The 20308-nt window shown below is 42.2% G+C and overlaps 1 protein-coding gene across 7 annotated transcripts in view; it reads right to left on the reverse strand.

The window, feature by feature from the left end:
* Nucleotides 1-10738: 10738 nt before the first annotated feature.
* Nucleotides 10739-20308, reverse strand: part of SLC35F3 (solute carrier family 35 member F3) — a 160923-nt gene continuing 151353 nt past the window's right edge. For all 7 annotated transcript variants that reach the window (XM_077346043.1, XM_077346097.1, XM_077346068.1 and 4 more), the window contains 3 exons: nt 17965-18157; nt 15877-15966; nt 10739-11444 (listed from right to left, as the gene is read on the reverse strand). In XM_077346043.1, the coding sequence (XP_077202158.1) occupies nt 11200-11444; nt 15877-15966; nt 17965-18157 (528 nt within the window). In that variant the 3' untranslated portion in view covers nt 10739-11199. The remainder of the gene's footprint in view (nt 11445-15876; nt 15967-17964; nt 18158-20308) is intronic.

Below are 20308 nucleotides of genomic sequence, written 5' to 3' on the forward strand. Positions count from 1 at the left end.
TCAATGCAGGATCAGGATCAATGATAAGTATCTGCTCAGCTGCTGCTTGAAGACTGCCAGTGAAGAAGAGCTCATCTCCTCCTTAGGCAGCCTATTCCACTGCTGAACAACTCTTGATTGAAAAAATTTTCATTAATAGCTTTGGTTGCTTTTAGTCACTTTCGGGATCAGAGAGACTGCCCTTCAGTGGCTGATCTCCTTTCTCCGGAATCACGAACAGAGGGTAGCATTAGGAGAGAGCTCATCAAGCCTCATCAAATACTCATTAAGTATTTGAAAGGTTGTCACTTGGAGGAGGGCAGGATGCTGTTTCTGTTGGCTGCAGAGGAGAGGACATGGGTTTAAACTTCAAGTACAATGATATAGGCTAGATATCAGGAAAAAATGTTTCACAGTCAGAGTAGTTCAGCAGTGGAATAGGCTGCCTAAGAAGGTGGTGAGCTCCCCCTCACTGGCAGACTTCAAGCAAAGGTTGGATACACACTTTTCTTGGATGCTTTAGGATGCTTTGGGCTGATCCTGCGTTGAGCAGGGGGTTGGACTAGATGGCCTGTATGGCCCCTTCCAACTCTATGATTCTATGATTCTAAGCCGCTACCAACTGGTTTGCAGAGTCCCCCAAGAGGCAATTCTCTCTCAAACCCTGTTTAACATCTTTATGCACCCTCTTGCCCAGCTGATGTGGAAGTTTGGGCTGGGTTGTCACCAATATGCCAATGACACCCAGCTCTTCCTCCTGATGGATGGCCGCCCTGACTCTCCCCCAGAAACATTAGCGAGCTGCCTGGAAGCAGTGACGGGGTGGCTCAAGCAGAGTTGTCTGAAGCTCAACCCTTCAAAGATGGAGGTCCTGTGGCTGGGCAGGAAAGTGAGGAAGCGCGCCTACCCAATCCGGATGGAGTGCAGCTAAAAGTGGCCCACTCCGCCAGGAACCTGGGAGTGATACCTGATGCCTCCATCTCAATGGAGGCTCACATCACGATGGTAGCACAGCTGGCATTTTACCACCTTCGCCAAGCCAAACTACTAGCGCCCTACTTGGCCCTGGAACAACTTGTCACAGTGATCCACACAACGGTCACCTCCAGGCTGGACTTCTGTAACTCGCTCTATGCTGGCCTGCCCTTATATTGATCCAGAAACTGCAACTGGTCCAGAACGCGGCTGCCAGGGTCCTCACAGCAACACCTCGGAGGTCCCACATCCAGCCCATCCTCCAGCAGCTGCGCTGGCTCCTGGTTGAATTCTGGATCAGGCTTAAGGTGTTGGCTATCACCTTTAAGGCCATATGTGGTCTGGGCCCAGTATACCTGAGGGACTGCCTCTCCACCTACACTCCTCAAAGAGCCTTGCGCTCTCCTACATCCAACCTCCTGGTGGTCCCTGGCCCCAAGGAAGCCCGCTTGACCTCAACCAGGGCCAGAGCTCTCTCCATTCTGGCCCCCACCTAGTGGAACGAGCTCCCAGAGGAGATCAGGGCCCTGACACAACCTGAACAGTTATCATAGAATCATAGAATCATAGAATCATAGAGTTGGAAGGGGCCATACAGGCCATCTAGTCCAACCCCCTGCTCAACGCAGGATTAGCAGGGGGTTGGACTAGATGGCCTGTATGGCCCCTTCCAACTCTATGATTCTATGATTCTTGCAAAAGGGAGCTCCTCCGCCAGGCATTTGGTTGCGGTAAACCCAAACCACCACTTCCAGTTGGCTCCCAAGCTCCCCCTGTACGACCAACACTATTCAGTTTTACCTACTGGGACCCAGTAAGAATTGAGCTGAGGCTCTCGCAATTTCTATTTTATAATGTTACTAGGAATAAAACCCATTGTAGACAAAATACAATGGGCACTAGCAGGGAGCGCGGGGGTGTGGGCAGGGCTTTTTGGAAGGGGCTCTGGCAGAAGTGCCGCAGCGGCAGCAGCGGGCAGTATTGCAGGGGTTCGGGTTAGCTTAGCTATGGGTCCGAATGGAGAGTTTGTAGGTTGGCAAAGATGTTGTAATATGGTTTGGAAAAACTATGGAATGTATAAGTAGTTTTTGACATAATATATATTTGTAAAAATAGGGGGATTTATATTATCGTAAATTCTCAAGCTAGGGTTAGTGTTAGTTTATCTTTGGGTCCGGATGGGTAGTTTCTAGGTTTAGGTGGATCGTTAGGGTTGGGAAAGATGTTGTGACATGGTTATTAACGGGTATGGAATGTATAAATGTTTTTTGACCATAATGGATATTTGTAAAAATGATGGTTTATATTAGCATAAATTCTCAAACTAGGATTAGGGTTAGTTTAGATATGGGTCCCAATGGGAAATTTGTAGGTTTAGTAGAAATGTTAGGGTTGGGAAAGATGATGTAACATGGTTAGGAAGGGCTATGGAAGTATTTTTTGACATAATATATATTTGTAAAAATATAGTGATTTATATTAGGCTAAATTCTCAAGCTAGGGTTAGGGTTAGTTTACGTATGGGTCCGTATGGGAAGTTTTAAGGTTAGGGTTGTGACATGGTTATGAATGGGTATGGAATGTGTAAGTATTTCGATGTTATTGTACATGAAAAATGGGTTGTTTATATCAGCCTTAGATTCTCAGGCTAGGGTCCATCAGCCCTACTCTCAGGCCGTTTTTCTGGTGTACCTTTTGCCCTTTGCCTATGTATTTGTGGAGAACCTGCTGTTGAAGACCCTTATCATTATATTTTGGATTGCCCACTATACTTGGAGCCAAGAACCAAATATATTGAGAGATGTTTGAGTGGCCAGAACTTCCCTGCGAATTTGGACAAAATAGTATTTTTATTATCGGATACCAACCCCCTAATTAGTCATAATGTTTCACTATTTGCATTAGCAGCAAGGAAAATTCGAGCCAAACTTATGCCACCAGAGAGCTAGAAACCTGAATTCTTATTGTCTTTTATTATCTATGGACTACCGCATGTATTGTTCTAATTCTTTTACTGTTTTTATATCAACTGATATGATATTGATTGCATTGTAATGGCCTATGGCTGGAAACAATAAAGGCTTGTGTATGTATGTATATATGGGTCAAGATGGTGAGTTTGTTGGTTTAGTGCTAGTTTTAGGGTTGGGAAAGATGTGGTGACATGGTTTGGAAAGGCTATGGAATGTATAAGTGTCTTTTGACATAATATATATTTGTAAAGATACGGGGATTTATATTATCGTAAATTCTCAACCTAGGGTTAGGGTTAGCTTACGTATGGGTCCGGATGGGGAGTATTTAGGTTTAGTAGGAGAGTTAGGGTTGGGAATGATGTTGTGACATGGTTAGGAAAGCTTACGGAAACTATAAGTATTTTTTGACTTTATTGTACATGTAAAAATAAAAATAGGGTGATTTACATTTGCGTGAATTCAATTACTAGGGTTAGGCTTAGCTTAAATATGGGATTTATATTAGTGTAAATTCTCAAGCTGGGATAGGGTTAGTTTAAATATGGGTCTGGAAGGGGAGTTTTTAGGTTTGGGAAAGATGTTGAGAAATGGCTTGTTAAGGATATGGGATTTTTAGGGTTGGGAAAGATGTTGAGAAATGGCTTGTTAAGGATATGGGATGTATAAGTATTTTTTGACCATAATATGTATTTGTAGAAATATATGGATTTATATTAGCATACGTTCTTAATCTAGGGTTAGGGTTAGCTTCGATATGGGTCCAAATGGGGAGTTTGTAGGTTTAGTTGTAGCGCTAGGGTTGGCAAAGATGTTGTAACATGGTTAGGAAAGGCTATCGAATGCATTTTTTGACATAATATGTATTTGTATGCATTTCTGATGCATACATTTTGATGTTATATGTATTTTTGACATAATATGTATTTGTAAAATGTATTTGTACATATGAGGGTAAATTCTCAGGCTAGGGTTAGGGTTAGCTTAGGAATGGGTTTGGATGGAGTGTTTTTTGATTTAGGGGGAGTGTTAGGGTTGGGAAAGATGTTGTGACATGGTTAGGAAAAGCTATGGAACGTATAAGTATTTTTTGACATTACTGTACATTTGAAAATATGGAGATTTATATTATTGTAAATTGTCAAGCATGGGTTAGGGTTAGCTTATGTATGGGTCCGGATAGGGAATTTTTAGATTTAGGATTACTGTTAGGGTTGGGAAAGATGTTGAGACATGGTTAGTTAAGACTATGGACTGTAGAAACATTTATTGACATAATATGTATTTGTAAAAATATAGGTATTTAGTATATGAGGGTAAATTATCAGGCTAGGGTTAGGGTTAGCTTAGGAATGGGTTTGGATCAAGTGTTTTTAGGTTTAGGGTATGTGTTAGGCATGGAGAAGATCTTGAGACATGGTTAGTTAAGGCTATGGAATGTATAAGTATTTTTTGCCATAATATATATGTATTTTAAAAATATAGGGATTTATATTGCATAAGTTTTCAAGCTAGGATTGGGGTTAGCTTACATATGGGTCCGGAAGGGGAGTTTTTAGATTTAGGTGGAGCATTAGGTTGGGAAAGATGTTGTGACATGGTTTTGAATGGGTATGGATTGTATCAGGGGGGGGGCTGTATTGTTCTGGCATTTCTCTGTAGCAATGCAGAAGCGTTAATTTTTTTTAAATTAATAAAGCTTCTGTGTTGTGGCATTACTGCATAGCAACACAGAAGTGCCTTTTAGAAGTCCCTTTTTATTAAAAAATCATTTTGGGGCTTGGGGGGAAGAAAGTTTCAGTCCATGAGAGAATTACTGTGCTGTGATTGGTGACTTGCCAAGGAGCAAAGGGGGAAGTTGTTTTGCTTTCCCTTGCTGCCTCATCAGGAGGCAGAAAGCCACAATGGGGCAGAGGAAACATGCAGGTGGGATCTCTTATGAGGAGGGCTGCAATTCAAGGTATACCATCCTGCATTTGCAAGCAGGAAGCCATGTGCATTTTACCCCTCCGTGTGGAAATGGTCCTAATTTTCTTTTGTACATATAAAAGCAAATTAAATTTTGAATCTGACTGAATTTGAACAGAACCCAGTTCTGTTTTGTGGGCCTTATGCTTTGATCTTACTTGCACATACTTCATTTGGTTTTATGTACACTTGAATAAGTAAATGGTTCACAGCTTTCATTTGAATAATGCAGATTAATTCTGGCAACTATCATCATCATCATTATTATTATTAATTAGATTTATTTCCTGCCACTCCCTGTAGGCTCGTGGCGGGTCACAATAGTCCTATCCCCATTAAAATACCCATTAAAAGACTTTAAAAACAGTAGTAAGCATGTGGCATAGAAGTAAGCATGTGGCATAGATCTATGCCTAATACCTTCCTATAACATGTATATATGTAATCTAGAGTGCGTCTTTAACTTGATTATTGTGAAATACTAGCAGATTAAATATTATCGTGAAATACCGGCAAATTAAATATCCAATTTAAGGCTTTTTTCCTATCACTTAGATCTCATTAACAGGCTGTTGCAGAAGTCTTATGGCTGAACTCATGAATATATCCTAAATAAAACTGTTGTGTGTGTGTTCCATCAATACAAATGTTTAATTTGGGGTGGGGGGTAATGTAAGAAATGCCCAGGACAAAATTTAAATTAGTCAGAAAATCCCTCGCTCTTTTGCATTTGAAGGTTGTGCTTATTTGTGTGTTGTACAATGCTACTTGGACAGCACTCAGTGCTGATGGCACACAGGAAAACTGGAAAATCCTGCAGAAAATTGATGCTGGTATCCAGAAACAAGATTCCCCATTCATGACATGTGTCAGGCATATTCTTAATTCTAGATTTTGTTAATAAAGAGGGAATTTATTCAGTCTGTTACACTGTAGTGGCTCCTATGAAGGAGTTGCCCAAGATGTATAGATGGGAATATTGTGATGGAGTTGTCTGAAGGTGAGTCCCTGAAGGCAGTGGTAAGAATGGAGAGCCTTTATGTTGTACAATGAATTGCAGAGTCAGTGTAAAGAATTCTAAAACAACTGTCCTCTAAGATTTCACAGAATAGTTCAACAACCGATAGTTTTATTTCTTATTCTTTTTCCAGCAATGTTATGAGAGATTCATTAGCTTTACTTTGCTCTAAACAGATACAATTCTTTCATGTATTTGAAGTCTATATATATACAAGTTCTGCAGACAGTAAACGGATTTTTCATGTGAACATTTCTGATTACTTAATTATGCTCAGTGATTTTGTTCAAATGACTGGTACAATATGTTGCAATAAAGGTATTTCTATTTTTTTTTTAGCAATTCTTTGATGAGGCACAATTTTAAGTGTTTTGGTCTTGGTGATAATTGGTGTTGAACTCTCAAAATTTTCAAATAGTGGTGGCACAGCACCGGAAAGCATATAGTCATATGCATTTACTCTGCCCTGAGTTAGTTATCCAAGAAATGTACCAATCTATACTGAGCCCAAAAGATGTGTGTGAATCATGCGTCGTCTGTAATCCTCAATTTTTGGCTATGGAAAATTTAGAATTTACTTAAAATTTGATTGTCACAGCCCCTTCCTGTCCAAACAGCTATCTGCTAGTGTGAATAGAACAATCAATAAATTAAAATTTCAAAATAAATAGATTAAGGTTCAGTGTCTGATCAATGAGTTAATGCAGTGGTCCCCAACCCCCGGTCAGGGGACCGGTGCCGGTCCGTGGATCAGTCAGTACCGGGCTGCAGCTCTTCCTTGTCCTCCTCCCTGGCTGCTGCCTCAAAGGCTGCCCTGCCACTCTGCTGCCGGGTCACCTATGCTGCTCCTCCTCGGCGTGACACTGCGCAGCTACTGCTGGCAGCGCCCCCCAGTGGGCAGCAGGAAGTCAATGGCGCCGGCGGGAAAGCAAGTGGAGCAGGGACTCAGGCAGCGGCAGCGACGTCCCTCAGCAAAAGACTACCCCCCCACCGGGCCTCAGTAAAATTGTCAAGCGTTGACTGGTCCCCGGTGATAAAAAGGTTGGGGACCACTGAGTTAATGTTTCACTATTCCCTTTAAAATCCTTGGGACTATTACAGTGGTTCATTTGGGTTGGATCATGTTCACTTTTTATAACGGTTTTTAAATTCCCTTGTAAATCTAAAAAGAACTTCAAATCTTTAGGACTAAAGATGTGAAATAATGGTAAAGATGTAAAAAAATGTCATACAAAAACAATTTGTGCGGATGGAGGAAGAGTGAAGTTCATTAACTTAATTAAAATGATGATTCTAATACTCTGCAGCAGTAAAATCTACAATTGAGGACTGCTGATAGTGATTACTTATAATAATTCACTGTTTTAATGAAGCTCTTAGTTTATTATAGGGTATTGCCAGTCTGTTTAGGACAGCTAAATTATGCAAAGATGGAAGCATACTTCTGCATCCTTAGACAACAGTGATGCTCTGGCGGTCTCTAGTGACTAGGAAAACCCAACAATAGGAAATCATTAGCAAAAGTTGGTTACAGCCAGCTCCCATCTGAGTTATTGAAAACTGAGTGAACATTTAAATGCCTAAGGCTGAATGCCAACATAAGTGTACTTGTTGCCTTGTACCCAATGGGATTGGGACATTCATTCAATGGAACTAGAAGAAGAAGAAGAAGAAGAGTTGGTTCTTATATGCCGCTTTTCCCTACCCGAAGGAGGCTCAAAGCGGCTTACAGTTGCCTTCCCATTCCTCTCCCCACAACAGACACCCTGTGGGGTGGGTGAGGCTGAGAGAGCCCTGATATTCCTGCTCGGTCAGAACAGTTATATCAGTGCCGTGGCGAGCCCAAGGTCACCCAGCTGGCTGCATGTGGGGGAGCACAGAATCGAACCCGGCATGCCAGATTAGAAGTCCGCACTCCTAACCACTACACCAAACTGGCTCTCCAGATGTGACTACTTTTTGCTAGGGTGGATGAGCCTATCACCCGTACTTTCTGAATATGTATATGTAATAGCTAGCTGTGAACCATTTTGAAAGAAAGGGATAGAAAAGCTGGAGAAACTGAACTGAAGTGAATGAACGATGATCCGAAGGAAGAGAAAAAAATACTCAGATTTCTACACTAAATAAAGACACAGCCAAATATTGGATGTGTGTGGAACATCAGTGTTTTGGAGAATTTCACAGTCAAAACAAGATAAAGGCTGCAGCTCGGAAGGGGAAAACTCTCTGCTTTCTTTTTTCATGCCATGTTAGGTATTTTGGTGCCAGTTTGGTGTAGTGGTTAGGACTGCGGACTTCTAATCTGGCAAGCCAGGTTCGATTCTGTGCTACCCCACATGCAACCAGCTGGGTGACCTTGGGCTCGCCACGGCACTGATAAAACTGTTCTGACCGGGCAGAACCAACTACTACTACTACTACTACTACTACTACTACTACTACTACTACTACTACTACTACTACTACTACTACTACTACTACTACTACTACTACTACTACTACTACTACTACTACTACTACTACTACTACTTCTTCTTCTTCTTCTTCTTCTTCTTCTTCTTCTTCTTCTTCTTCTTCTTCTTCTTCTTCTTCTTCTTCTTCTTCTTCTTCTTCTTCTTCTTCTTCTTCTTCTTCTTCTTCTTCTTCTTCTTCTTCTTCTTCTTCTTCTTCTTCTTCTTCTTCTTCTTCTTCTTCTTCTTCTTCTTCTTCTTCTTCTTCTTCTTCTTCTTCTTCTTCTTCTTCTTCTTCTTCCCCAAACTAGTTTTACCTTTAGTTTTCTCAGGTAGTGATGTCATATGTGGGCCAAACCAAGCAGGATGGCATCCTTTTGTCAGACATCAGGATCATGCCATCTTTTCAAAAATGCATTGAGGGCCCCACATCAGGCTTGCGGTATGTAAGATGAGGCACTTGTTTCTCCCAATAAGTTTTTGTCCTGAAACAGCTGTGGGGAGGGGGGGTGGTACAGCTGTTTCAGTAAAGATATTGGGAGGGGGGGGGAGAAACAATTATGCCTCATCCCGCTATGCTGTTTTTAAAACTGCCCATTTTAGCCTTCAAAATGGAGGTTTTCCCATGAGGACACTGCCCAGGTCCAGTTTGGCTATGCTATTCTGCCTTTGTAGTAAGGAATTTTAACTTTTCAAGCTCTTATATTTCTGTTTGCACTGTTTGTACCAATTCTCAGACTATTAAGGATTTTTCAGTTCAAGGAAATGGTTTGATTCCTGATGCCCTGTTTATATATTATACTTTTCTAAAGCTGCATTCTTTTATGTGTCCTCTATTTATCTGTCTGTACATGTGCTAAAAAGAGACCTTACTCCCAAGTATGTCTCTTCCTTATAGGCATTTCAATTGGTGACACCTGAGTAATTACAATAAATAAGATGAAGGATGCTTAAACAAACTTCCTATTACCAAAGAATTTTGGGGTGAGTTTTATTCACCTTTGAAAACACCAAACACCCTTGAGCATTTCCTTAAGGTCATAATAAAACCATGTGACACTTAACCTTGGAATTCAAAATGAAGCTACTTTAGTAGTAAGCTGGTGCACAGGTAAAGTAACTGTCACGGTAATGAAGAAGGTCCTTTATAATTTTTGTCACTTCAGTACAACCAAAATGCCTTTGGGAAAAAAAGTCTGAAGTGACTTACAGTAAGGCGGGATGGCAAAGAAGAAGCCATTGACTTAAGTTGCTTTAATAATCATTTTATTAATTCGTTTTGTCAAGCAGATAATTGAATCTGAAACTGATTCAATAAAAAGTTGAGAAGTGAATGCCACCCCAATTCGACACAAAAATGCCATGGAGGCACAAAAATGCCATGGAGGCAGCAAGGTACCATTAGGTTATGGCAACATTTCAAAATAACGTTTTAAATTTTGTATGCAGCAATGTAAACTTTAAAAATAGTAAACTGTAACCTTTGTCTGTTTCTTTGTACATATCGCATGGTCTATCACAGATAGAAATTCAATGGCAAACCTAAATTGTAGAAGTAAACAGCTTGGTGCTTACAGGTTTGTAAAAAGTGTTAGATTTGACGTGACTAACTTGCATGTCCTCATCAAAAACACAGCAATGGAATAAAAGCAAGTGGCAATTCACCTCTTAATTCTCTGTATTCTTGTGTTCACATCATAAGTGGCTGTTAGTTTCGGGGTTAGACTTAAGCAAGGTTCTTATGCACAGGGCTTGATTCTCCCCTCACTCACAATTAACACAGAACAGGATGGCCTCCAGATAAAAAGCCCTGTAAGTGGGAAGTCAACCCAACCACAGGATTAGACCTTGTACCCCTAGATGTTCAGCACTCCCATTCATCACTGGCTTTAAGTAGGCACTCATTGATTTCTTTGGGAGTTTCAACAGCACTATGTCTGCAGAGCCACCTCTACATAGGGTAAGACCAACACAAGTAACTTGCAGCATGATATACTACACAGACAAAGGACTAAAATTCTATAGAAGGCACTGTATTTTCCCTTGCATGAGTTTAAGCATGGATTGCAGTCATGCACAGATAAAGAAGATTTGGGGCACAATCCACTGAGAATTTTACCTGCAGAAATTCCACTGAAATGAATGGGGAGCATGCAAGAAGATGACTCCCATGCTCGTGTGCAGCTGCCAATCATAACAGTGGGGCCTTCACAGGAGGAATTCCTTGCTGATTGTGCCCTGGTACTCTTGACTGCTTTCCCCCTCTTTAGTGCAAAATGTAACATTTTACCCTTCCTTTTGCTCTGGCACAAAGTGCACTTGTCTTCACAAAGCAATCTCCCCCTCCCTCCCTCCCACCCACCCACCCCTTTCTTACCCCCATGAAAGATTTTCTTTTGGTTTACTGGAAAATGTTTAGAATTACAGCTCTAGTTTAAAAATAAGCTTATGATGTAGCACAGCGTATACGCATCTTTCTCTATATTTCTGTAAATCACAGTGTGCGATGTGTCATTCAGTACTTCATGTTCAAAACATATGCCCTGCTTATCATGATGATTCATCATTGAAATAATATGCGCAAAGAGAATTTGTCTATACATTACATTCATTTAAAAAGTGTTTTGTTTTTGCCTTTTTAATGTTCTCCCAAGTGAAAGGTTTGATGTGAAACAGTGCAAGCAGTTTGGACATGCTGAAACTTGATGCCTCAGACTCTAGTATATCAAAACTGTACATCTATGTACACTGTATCGAACACATGTGCTTCTTTGCAAGAAAAGACCTGTGAATTATAGCGTACAATGATAGAGTTTCCATAAAAATGACAGCATTAATGTGTGAAAGATGACATGGAAGGGCGCGTTCTCCTGCTTTTATTCTGTAATCCAGACACGATATCTCCATTTCCTTCTGGCACCTCTTCCTTCTTCCGTACTTTGAGACGAGTGAGGAGCTTTATTAACCACTCATCCCACTCCTCTGGCAAAAGCAACAGGAGGAAGCCCAGGCCGATGATGACAATGGCAATCACACGAACGCTGTTGAAGACAATGTCACTCCTGTAGTGATCGACAACTGCAAGGAATATTGAACGAGTATCATTAATGGTAGAAAGCATCTGAGAAGCATTGCACATGGGCTCCAACAAACATCACATGGTGAAAAGCAAAAGCCCTCATATATGAAACTAGATAATATTGATGGATTTGAAGACAACCATGTTGCCGAACTCTATATACATTATGATCATTGGTCAGACTACAAAGAGGGACTTTAGGCATTCATAAAGGTTTGCAATAAGGTTGGGGGTAATTTAGACTTTTCTAAAAGAGATACCTTAACATGGATGGCCCAGGCTAGCCCAATCTTGTCAGTTTTTGCCAAGTAGGGTTGGCTCCTCTTAATAATTGGATGGGATTTTGCCAAGGTAAGTTCAGGGACACTGCACAGAGGTAGGCCATGGCCAACCACCTCTGGTCATCCTGCCTTGAATTCCCTGTGGCTGCAACTTGATCTCACATGCCATTACCACAACAAAACAGTAGACACCCATACCAGCACCAACATTTGCTTTAATTGATTAACTGAAAACATTTACATGGGCCCTTGACCTATATCAGTCTGGCTTCCATCCTAGTCACAGGGTGGAGATGGTGCAGGTCGCCCTGATGGATGATCTCTGGCGCCAGCTGGATCAGGGCGGGTTGGCCATTCTCATAATGTTAGACTTGTCAGCCACCTTTGATGTGGTCTACCATGAGCTATTGGCCCACTGCCTTGCCGGGTGGGGATATGGGTAAAGCCCTTAGCTGGCTATGCTTCTTTCTCCAGACCCTGAAGGTAGCAGTGGGGAATGAGCTGTCACACTCCTGTTGGCTTCCTTGTGCAGTTCCTCGGGGTGGTGCTCTCCCCCACGCTATTCAACATCTTTATGTGCCATCTGGCAGAGGTGGTCCGGAGTTTCAGGCTGGGCTGTCATCAATATGCCGATAACACCCAGCTCTATATCCTCGTGGATTGTTGCCTGGACTCCCCCCCCCTTGGAACCATTTGCCAGATGTTTGGAAGCCATGGCTGGATGGCTTGAGCAGAGTTGCCTGAAACTCAACCTCTCCAAGATGGAGGTCTTGTGGCTGGGAAGGAGTAAAATTGCAGCTGGTGCAAAATGAACTCACAAAATGAATTCCATCTAAACATCAGGAAGAAGTTCCTGACAGAGGGGTTTCTCAATGGAACAAGCTTCCTTGGGAGGTGGTGGGTTCTCCATCTTTGGAAATTTTTAAACAGAAGCTGGATAGCCATCTGATGGAGAGGCTGATTCTGTGAAAGCTTAACGGGGTGGCAGGTTACAATGGATAAGCGATAGGGCTGTGAGTGTCCTGCATAGTGCAGGGTGGTGGATTAGATGACCCATGAGGTCCCTTCCAACTCTATGATTCTAGGTACATCTTGGAGGGCCCATATCCAGTCAGTGCTGAGATAGCTGCATTGGTTGCTAGTTGCAGTCTGGATCAGGTTCAAGGTTTGGGTTTTTGACCTTTAAGACCCTTTGTGGCCTGGGACCCATGCATCTGTGGGATTGACTGTAACTCTATGCTCCCCGCAGGGCTCTCCACTCTGCAGGTTCCAACTTACTGGTCATCCCCGGCACCAGAGAAGCCCGCCTGGCCTCAATCAAGGCCAGAGACTTTTTGGTCCTGGCTCCTACCTGGTGGGACGAGCTCCTGGAAGAGCTGCAGGTCCTGCAGGAGCTTTTGACACTCTGCAATGCATGTAAGATGGAGCTTTTCCACCAGATCTATGGATGAGGCCAGTGCAGGGCATAGATCAGATGGGCCCCCCATGGAAGACACACACCACCACTCTATACCATCATCAGTGGCAGCCAGCCAACACATCATCGAAGCCTTCTGGTGGGCATACTGTTATAGAATGGGGTTATTTTACCGCCATGTTGATGTTATTGTGCCTGTTTTAATGGATTTTTATTGAGATTTCATATATTGGGTTGTAGTTTTAAGCCGCCATGAGCTGGCCTATTGGGGGTGGCAGGTAATAAGTTTAATCAATCAGTAAATCAATCATGCCTTCCTTTTCCCTGAGGAGCACAGGCTCTAATAAAAATTCTGCTCAAGTTCAAAAGCAGTTTGCCTTGCATTGGGGGGGGGGGTCTGAGAAACCTACTGTCTGAGAAACCAAAGCCTTTTGCAGGTGTGTGGAATTTAGGTTTTTCCTACCCCATCACTATCCACTAAAAAGTACCATTCACACTGAAGTCCCATACTAGGCAGCTTTTGAGGAAAGGCTGATATGCAGCAGAGCAGGTGAATAGATAGTTCTGCTCGTGAGCAGGGAGCTGGATTATTATTTATTTATTTATTTATTTATTTATTTATTTATTTATTTATTCACATTTAGAAGAAGAAGAGTTGGTTCTTATATGCCACTTTTCCCTACCCGAAGGAGGCTCAAAGCGGCTTACAGTCACCTTCCCATTCCTCTCTCCACAACAGAAACCCTGTGGGGTGGGTGAGGCTGAGAGAGCCCTGATATTACTGCTCGGTCAGAACAGCTTTATCAGTGCCGTGGTGAGCCCAAGGTCACCCAGCTGGCTGCATGTGGGGGAGCGCAGAATCGAACCCAGCATGCCAGATTAGAAGTCTGCACTCCTAACCACTCCACCAGACTATATACTGCCTCCCTGAAAGCTCAGGGCGGTTTACTTAGAAATGAGACCTATACAAAGAACCATACATATAATAACTGTAACATTAATAATACTAACTGATAACAGGGTAACAGAACAACATTAAACAGTAATAATACGACAGGTCCAGCAGCAGAATGCCTTGATGGATTTCTGGGGGTGGGGAGTGGGAGGACTTGGTTGAGATGCTCCTAGACCAGATTACAAAGTTCTCAGAGACAGGGCCCTAGTGGTCATAGGAGATTTCAATTACCCAGATACCTGTTGGAAGACCAGCTCTGCTAAAAATGAAAAGTCCAATAAATTCTTGATTTGTCTTGCTGATTACTTCATTTCCCAGAAAGTGGAAGGGGCAACCAGGGGTTCTGCTACTTTAGGCTTGATCCTTACCAATAAGGAAGAACAGGTTGACAAGGTAAAAGTTGTGGGTACGCATTGTAATAACTCGAATGTTTTAAGTTTTAATTCTGTTACGCTGACTTTATTGCTGTCATCCGGACTGAGTGATTTGGAAAGGTGGGTTAGAAATAAAAATATATTACATTATTATATAGAGAAACACGAGGAATTTCCTGTTGGAGATTTGAAAACAATTCATTTGGCATGGGCATTAGCTTGCTTATTCCTTTTTTTCCCCATACCCTTGCACCGTTTTCCTTAGATGAGAAGAGATTTGACTGAAACTATTTAGTATGCAGAAGAGGAGACATAACAAAACTATTTGCTTTAGATCTCAGCTGTGAACATGAAGCCCTCTGGTATACCCTGTGATAGTGGAGTAGTATTGCTCTGGAGTAGATGTTGATGTGTCCTATGCAAAGCCCTTTCATGTGATATCTTTATCATGTAAGTTATTTCGTTTTGTCTGCTAAACAGTTCTATCTAACAAAACATGCTTACATTAGAATTATGATGAAAATATAATTAGCAATTAAGGATTATGCTACTTTATACTATTCTTCTCCTCTTGAGAACAGCCTTTTTCAAACTTCTGGCCATGGAAGATCAAGCCCCTGAAACATTTTCAGGCTTCAAGGTGCTCTGGAACCAGGCTGGAATTGTGGTTGATCCCATTAATGCAGGATATAGGGGAAAGGCCGGGGAGGCCTAACAGGGAATCCCTGCTCTAGAGCAGGGGTAGTCAACCTGTGGTCCTCCAGATGTTCATGGACTACAATTCCCATGAGCCCCTGCCTGTCAGGGCCTCATGGGAATTGTAATCCACAAACATCTGGAGGACCACAGGTTGACTATCCCTGCTCTAGAGGACCATTTTAAAAAATCCAGTTGGAACAAGAGCCAGTTAAATTCGAAGAAGGTTCATCAGGGTGGAGGAAGACTCCTTGAAGGACGGAAGGATCAGTTAATGTATTGAAATCAAGTTATGTAATTTTGAAACACTGTTTTGTTGTTGAAGTAGCCTAAAGGCCAATACCATAAAACTGGTATGTTTATATAGTTGGATGAAGATATTTATACTAAACATCTCTTTACCTCAACTAGTAAGTGCATGCAGACAATGCTTTTTTTTTAATTTGAGGGGAATTTACCTCCCTCCCTTTCACACACACACAAACACACACACACACACACACACACACACACACACACACACACACTTTTCAGAATTTTATTTTTAATCTGGGAAGTCTCCTAAGTTTGCAGGGAAATATATTTAGCATCATTGTGATCTGGATCAATAGGTTTAAGTATCCACAGATGGAGCCACATGTCACCTATTAGATATACAGATAATATATAAATCATGCATGCATGTAATCTAAAATCAATAGGTCTTACCAGCATTTACAGGTACACTTAGGACAATTCCAAGAGATATCAGGGTAGGATATGTAATAGCAATCCCAAAATTTAATAAAATATTGAATGCTGAAATAAGAAATAAAATTGTTTTATTTTAGGGTTAGCATTGTACAAAATCAAAGCCCCTTCAGCCAAGCATTTATGACAATCCATTAACCAGTTCACTTTAAGCACTCCTATTTGAATCACTGCAAACACTTGCAAGTCTGAGAAGTCACGATCAAAGCCATGGGGTATATCTAGGGCAGGGGTAGTCAACCTGTGGTCCTCCAAATGTCCATGGACTAGAATTCCTGGGAATTGTAGTCCATGGACATCGGGAGGACCACAGGTTGACTACCCCTGATCTAGGGTGTATCCATGGCACTGTCAATGTGCCCAAAGGAAAAAAAGTGGATAATGGAGGCACCCTCTTTGAGAATGCATAGAACTGGACCCTATGATTCAAATTGTTCAAATGAATGGGTCAAAGCTTTAGGTAAAATGGGACATTGGGAATGTTCAGCCTGGAGAAAAGGAGGTTGTGAGAGGGGACATGATAGCCCTCTTTAAGTTTTTGAAAGGTTGTCATTTGCAGGAGGGCAGGAGGCTGTTTCTGTTGGCTGCAGAGGAGAGGACACTCAGTAATGGGTATAAACTACAAGTACAACGATATAGGCTAGATATCAGGAAAAAATTTCACAGTCAGAGTAGTTCAGCAGTGGAATAGGCTGCCTAAGGAGGTGGTGAGCTCCCCCTCACTGGCAGTCTTCAAGCAAAGGTTGGATACACACTTTTCTTGGATGCTTTAGGATGCTTTGGGCTGATCCTGTGTTGAGCAGGGGGTTGGACTAGATGGCCTGTATGGCCCCTTCCAACTCTATAATTCTATGATTCTATGAAAATCTTGAATATATCTCCCTAAAATAAATTTTCTATGGGTGCTTTGTTTTGAAGGGGATTACAGCCAACTTGCTGGGGGGTAAACGGTAATGACTGGGGCAGTCACTGGCAAACCACCCCGTATTGAGTCTGCCATGAAAACGCGAGAGGGCATCACTCCAAGGGTCAGACTCGAACCAGTGCTTGCACAGGGGATACCTTTACCTTTACAGCCTATCTTTAACCGCTCCTGCGGAGCGGATAAAATAAAACAGTAAGGGTGGGCCGAGGGTGGGCCCTGTCCGGGATGAGGAAGGGTGCCGATTGGCCCCTTCCCCCGAACTGACAATCGGAGGGCCCAATCAGCAGGTGCAAAGTGCCTGCCAATTAGGCCCTCCGATTGTCAGTCTGGCGGCAAGGGACCAATCGCCATGCGGCTCGCAATTGGTCCCTTGCCACCGGACCAACGAACTGGGAGGCGCAAAGCGCCTTCCAATCCGTCCCCTTCAAACGTTGGCTGCATTTGGCCACATGCCACCATTTTCTGCCTCGCTGCTGATAAGAGAGGTAGGCGGTGGGGAGGGGACGGAAGAGGAGGAAAAAGCCTCCCCAGGACTGTTCAGGGCGATTGCCGGCTCGCAGAGCCAGCAATCGCCCTCCGAGGGCCCTGGGGTGACTTTTTCCATTTAGAGGGGGAGGAAAAAGCCTAAATATTTAGAAAGGATGAGTGAAGACAAGCCTCAGAGGCACTTTGATATCATACTTTAACAACATTTACCAATCCATTTTGAATTTTACAAGAGGCCGTCTGGCAGAAGTACACAAATGAGCATATATGTGATGGAAATATTCTTTCCGTTGAACAAAGGTGTATTCATGAGGGCAGTTAATGCAAGTGCACTTATTTCATTAATGATGTCACAAAAGACATCATTAATCAAACTTTTTTTTCAAATTAATTTTCAGATTGAGTAAGGAAAAGGAAATCTGTCCGACACACTGTTCTACAATATATAAACAAATAAGCAAAGGCCCTTTCTTGCATGCCATTATCTGGGTATGGAATTGGGGTCACTGTGGGTGGGCAGGTAGTCATGAGTATCCTGCATTCTGCTAGATAACCCTGGAGCTCTCTTCCAAATCTATGATTCTATGAAATACCTGGTGTTACTGGGGATATTCAAATGCACAGTATTTACTTACTCAATAATAAGACTGAAAATCCGCAAATGCTTCCCCAAGGAATGGCATCAAAAGAACTCCAGTATTCAACTTTGGTAAAGTAAAGGATGACAGGAATACAGGTAACAAAAAGGATATTGAAGACAGCTAACACTGACAAAAATAAGGCTGCTTCTCCAAATTTAGCACTGCCCAGGAGAAGCTTAAACAAAACCTGTAACATAGAAAGAGAAACAGAATGCAAACTAAGTATATATTTACTTTGAACTCACCCGTTATATGTCATTTCAAACATTTTGTTTCTAACTACCTGTTAACCCAATTAATATCGTATTGCAGAGCATTTGACATGTGTATGTTTTGTATTCTGCTAGAAAGAAAATAAATAAATAAAATTGTCTAATCCATGGTCACTAGGGAAATGCAGCCTAAGACTGCATTTCCAGCCATACTTTTCTGAGAATAATTCCTATTGAACACAGTTGAGTAATGGGGGGAGAGGGGAACTACAGCCTGGGAACCAAAAGAAATCACTTTGCCCTCTTTACCAAACTGAGCATGAACTTGCATCTGTGTGATAGTTTTGCTGGTCTCCTGCTACAGTTCCCACATATCCCCACAAGCATAATTTAGCTCAATTATGTATTCAGATTTACAAAACATAGTGCTACATCCTAAGCATACCTATATTGAAGTTGCCCCATTTCACTAAGATTTTCTTCTAAGCAAGTGGTTTTAAGAGGGGGTGTAAACAAATATTTGTAGCTTTTAGGTTCTCCCAAGAAACTTGCAATTTTCCCTAAGTTGCTTTGTGAAAATGCCACAAGCAACATAACTATGAACTAGCACATTGTGTGACAGTTAAGATGCCCATTCCAGCTAATTGCACTGAAGCTAGCTCTGTAATACAAATTACCTCCTCTTTAGAGGGGAATAGAGCAGAGAAAACCTTGATATGCTCTACTGACTAGCTACTGGCAGGTGGTAACAAATTTCACTCACGAAGAATCTCACATTAAATGCCCAGTAAGCCCAAGAGTGCAATTGCCAGTCACCACTGAGTTCAATATATACAGAACATTGCTAAGAGAGGAAGTTCCTTTACCCATCAGCATGAAAACAACCAGCAAAATTTAAATACAGGAGACAAAAGCATACTACTAATTAACAGTATGGATGGCAAAAGGCCATTGTTAATGCACAGTGAGGACAAGACGAGGCAGACTTCCCTCAAGAGAGAGTCCCAACCAATGGTGCTGCAACAGAGAAGATCCCCCCTTAATACTTCTAATGGTGAGGGCTCACATAGAAGGATCGGTGCTTTTGCATCCTGGCAAGAAACCTCACCAAAGGTCTGCCCCAAAAGACATTGTTGTTTTTATTTCTACACATGGGATCATTTTTGCTGTGCGAAACCCATCATGTTATTTTTAATTATCCATGGCAGCCCCTCCTCAAAGCATTGACTGTGTTTTTTCAGCACAGTATCTAAAACTAGCTTTGCAGTGACTTTTCTTGTGTGATGGTACTGAGGACCCTCTTTTTTATGCATAAATGTTAGCAAATGTTCCCCTTTTCTGATCGCAGTTACTCATCCAGCAATGGGAGCTTGAAGCTCCTGCTGCTTATTTTCTGCCTCCTCAGCGAACTTTATTATTTTACTGCAAAACAGCCTGAGGAGTACCTCTGCTGGTATGCTTGGCATTCTCTACTACAACAGCCTTCCTCGAACACTCCTGAGACTACAAAACTAGCATCTCTGTAGAACTATATCACAAAAGTAATTCCTTGCAGCAGCAGTCTACCTCTCATCAGTGCCCGTGGTGGTGGTGGTGGTGGGGAACTGTTGTTTGACAGTTTTTCAAGCTGGCAAAGTGGAGGGATCTTCCCTGTGCTGCCTTGCATTGGATCAGCAATGTCTGAAATACCAGTTCTGTCTTGCAGGACAATCAGGAGGCAGAGCTGTTTCAGGCTATGGGTAGAGGCTCCCATTTTGGGTTCACCAGTGATTAAAAAAAAAAAAACTTCACAGGGGAGGGGATGGTATAGTGATTCATGTCCATGAACTACAATTCCCATGGGGAATGCCAGCAGCATGTGCCAGAATGGCAGTCAGGTGACATTGCAGCACAATGGAGGAAGTTCCCCCTCCCAGAGCTACCATTGGAACTTTTCCAAACGCATAACTGTGGCAAAAAAAATATACAGTATCAGAGCACAAGTATAAATGGGAATGTTTTTGAAAACGTTTTTTAAGAGGATGATTTAAAAGGGTTAGCAAACTGACTGCAGTGAAAACCAGTACATGCATAATAGCCTCTGGAAAGGTCTATTTTCTCTTCCTAAGCCCTGTTCTCTGTGCCCC

This window comes from Paroedura picta, chromosome 1, assembly GCF_049243985.1.
Source record: "Paroedura picta isolate Pp20150507F chromosome 1, Ppicta_v3.0, whole genome shotgun sequence".
Classification (NCBI taxonomy): Eukaryota; Metazoa; Chordata; class Lepidosauria; order Squamata; family Gekkonidae; genus Paroedura; species Paroedura picta.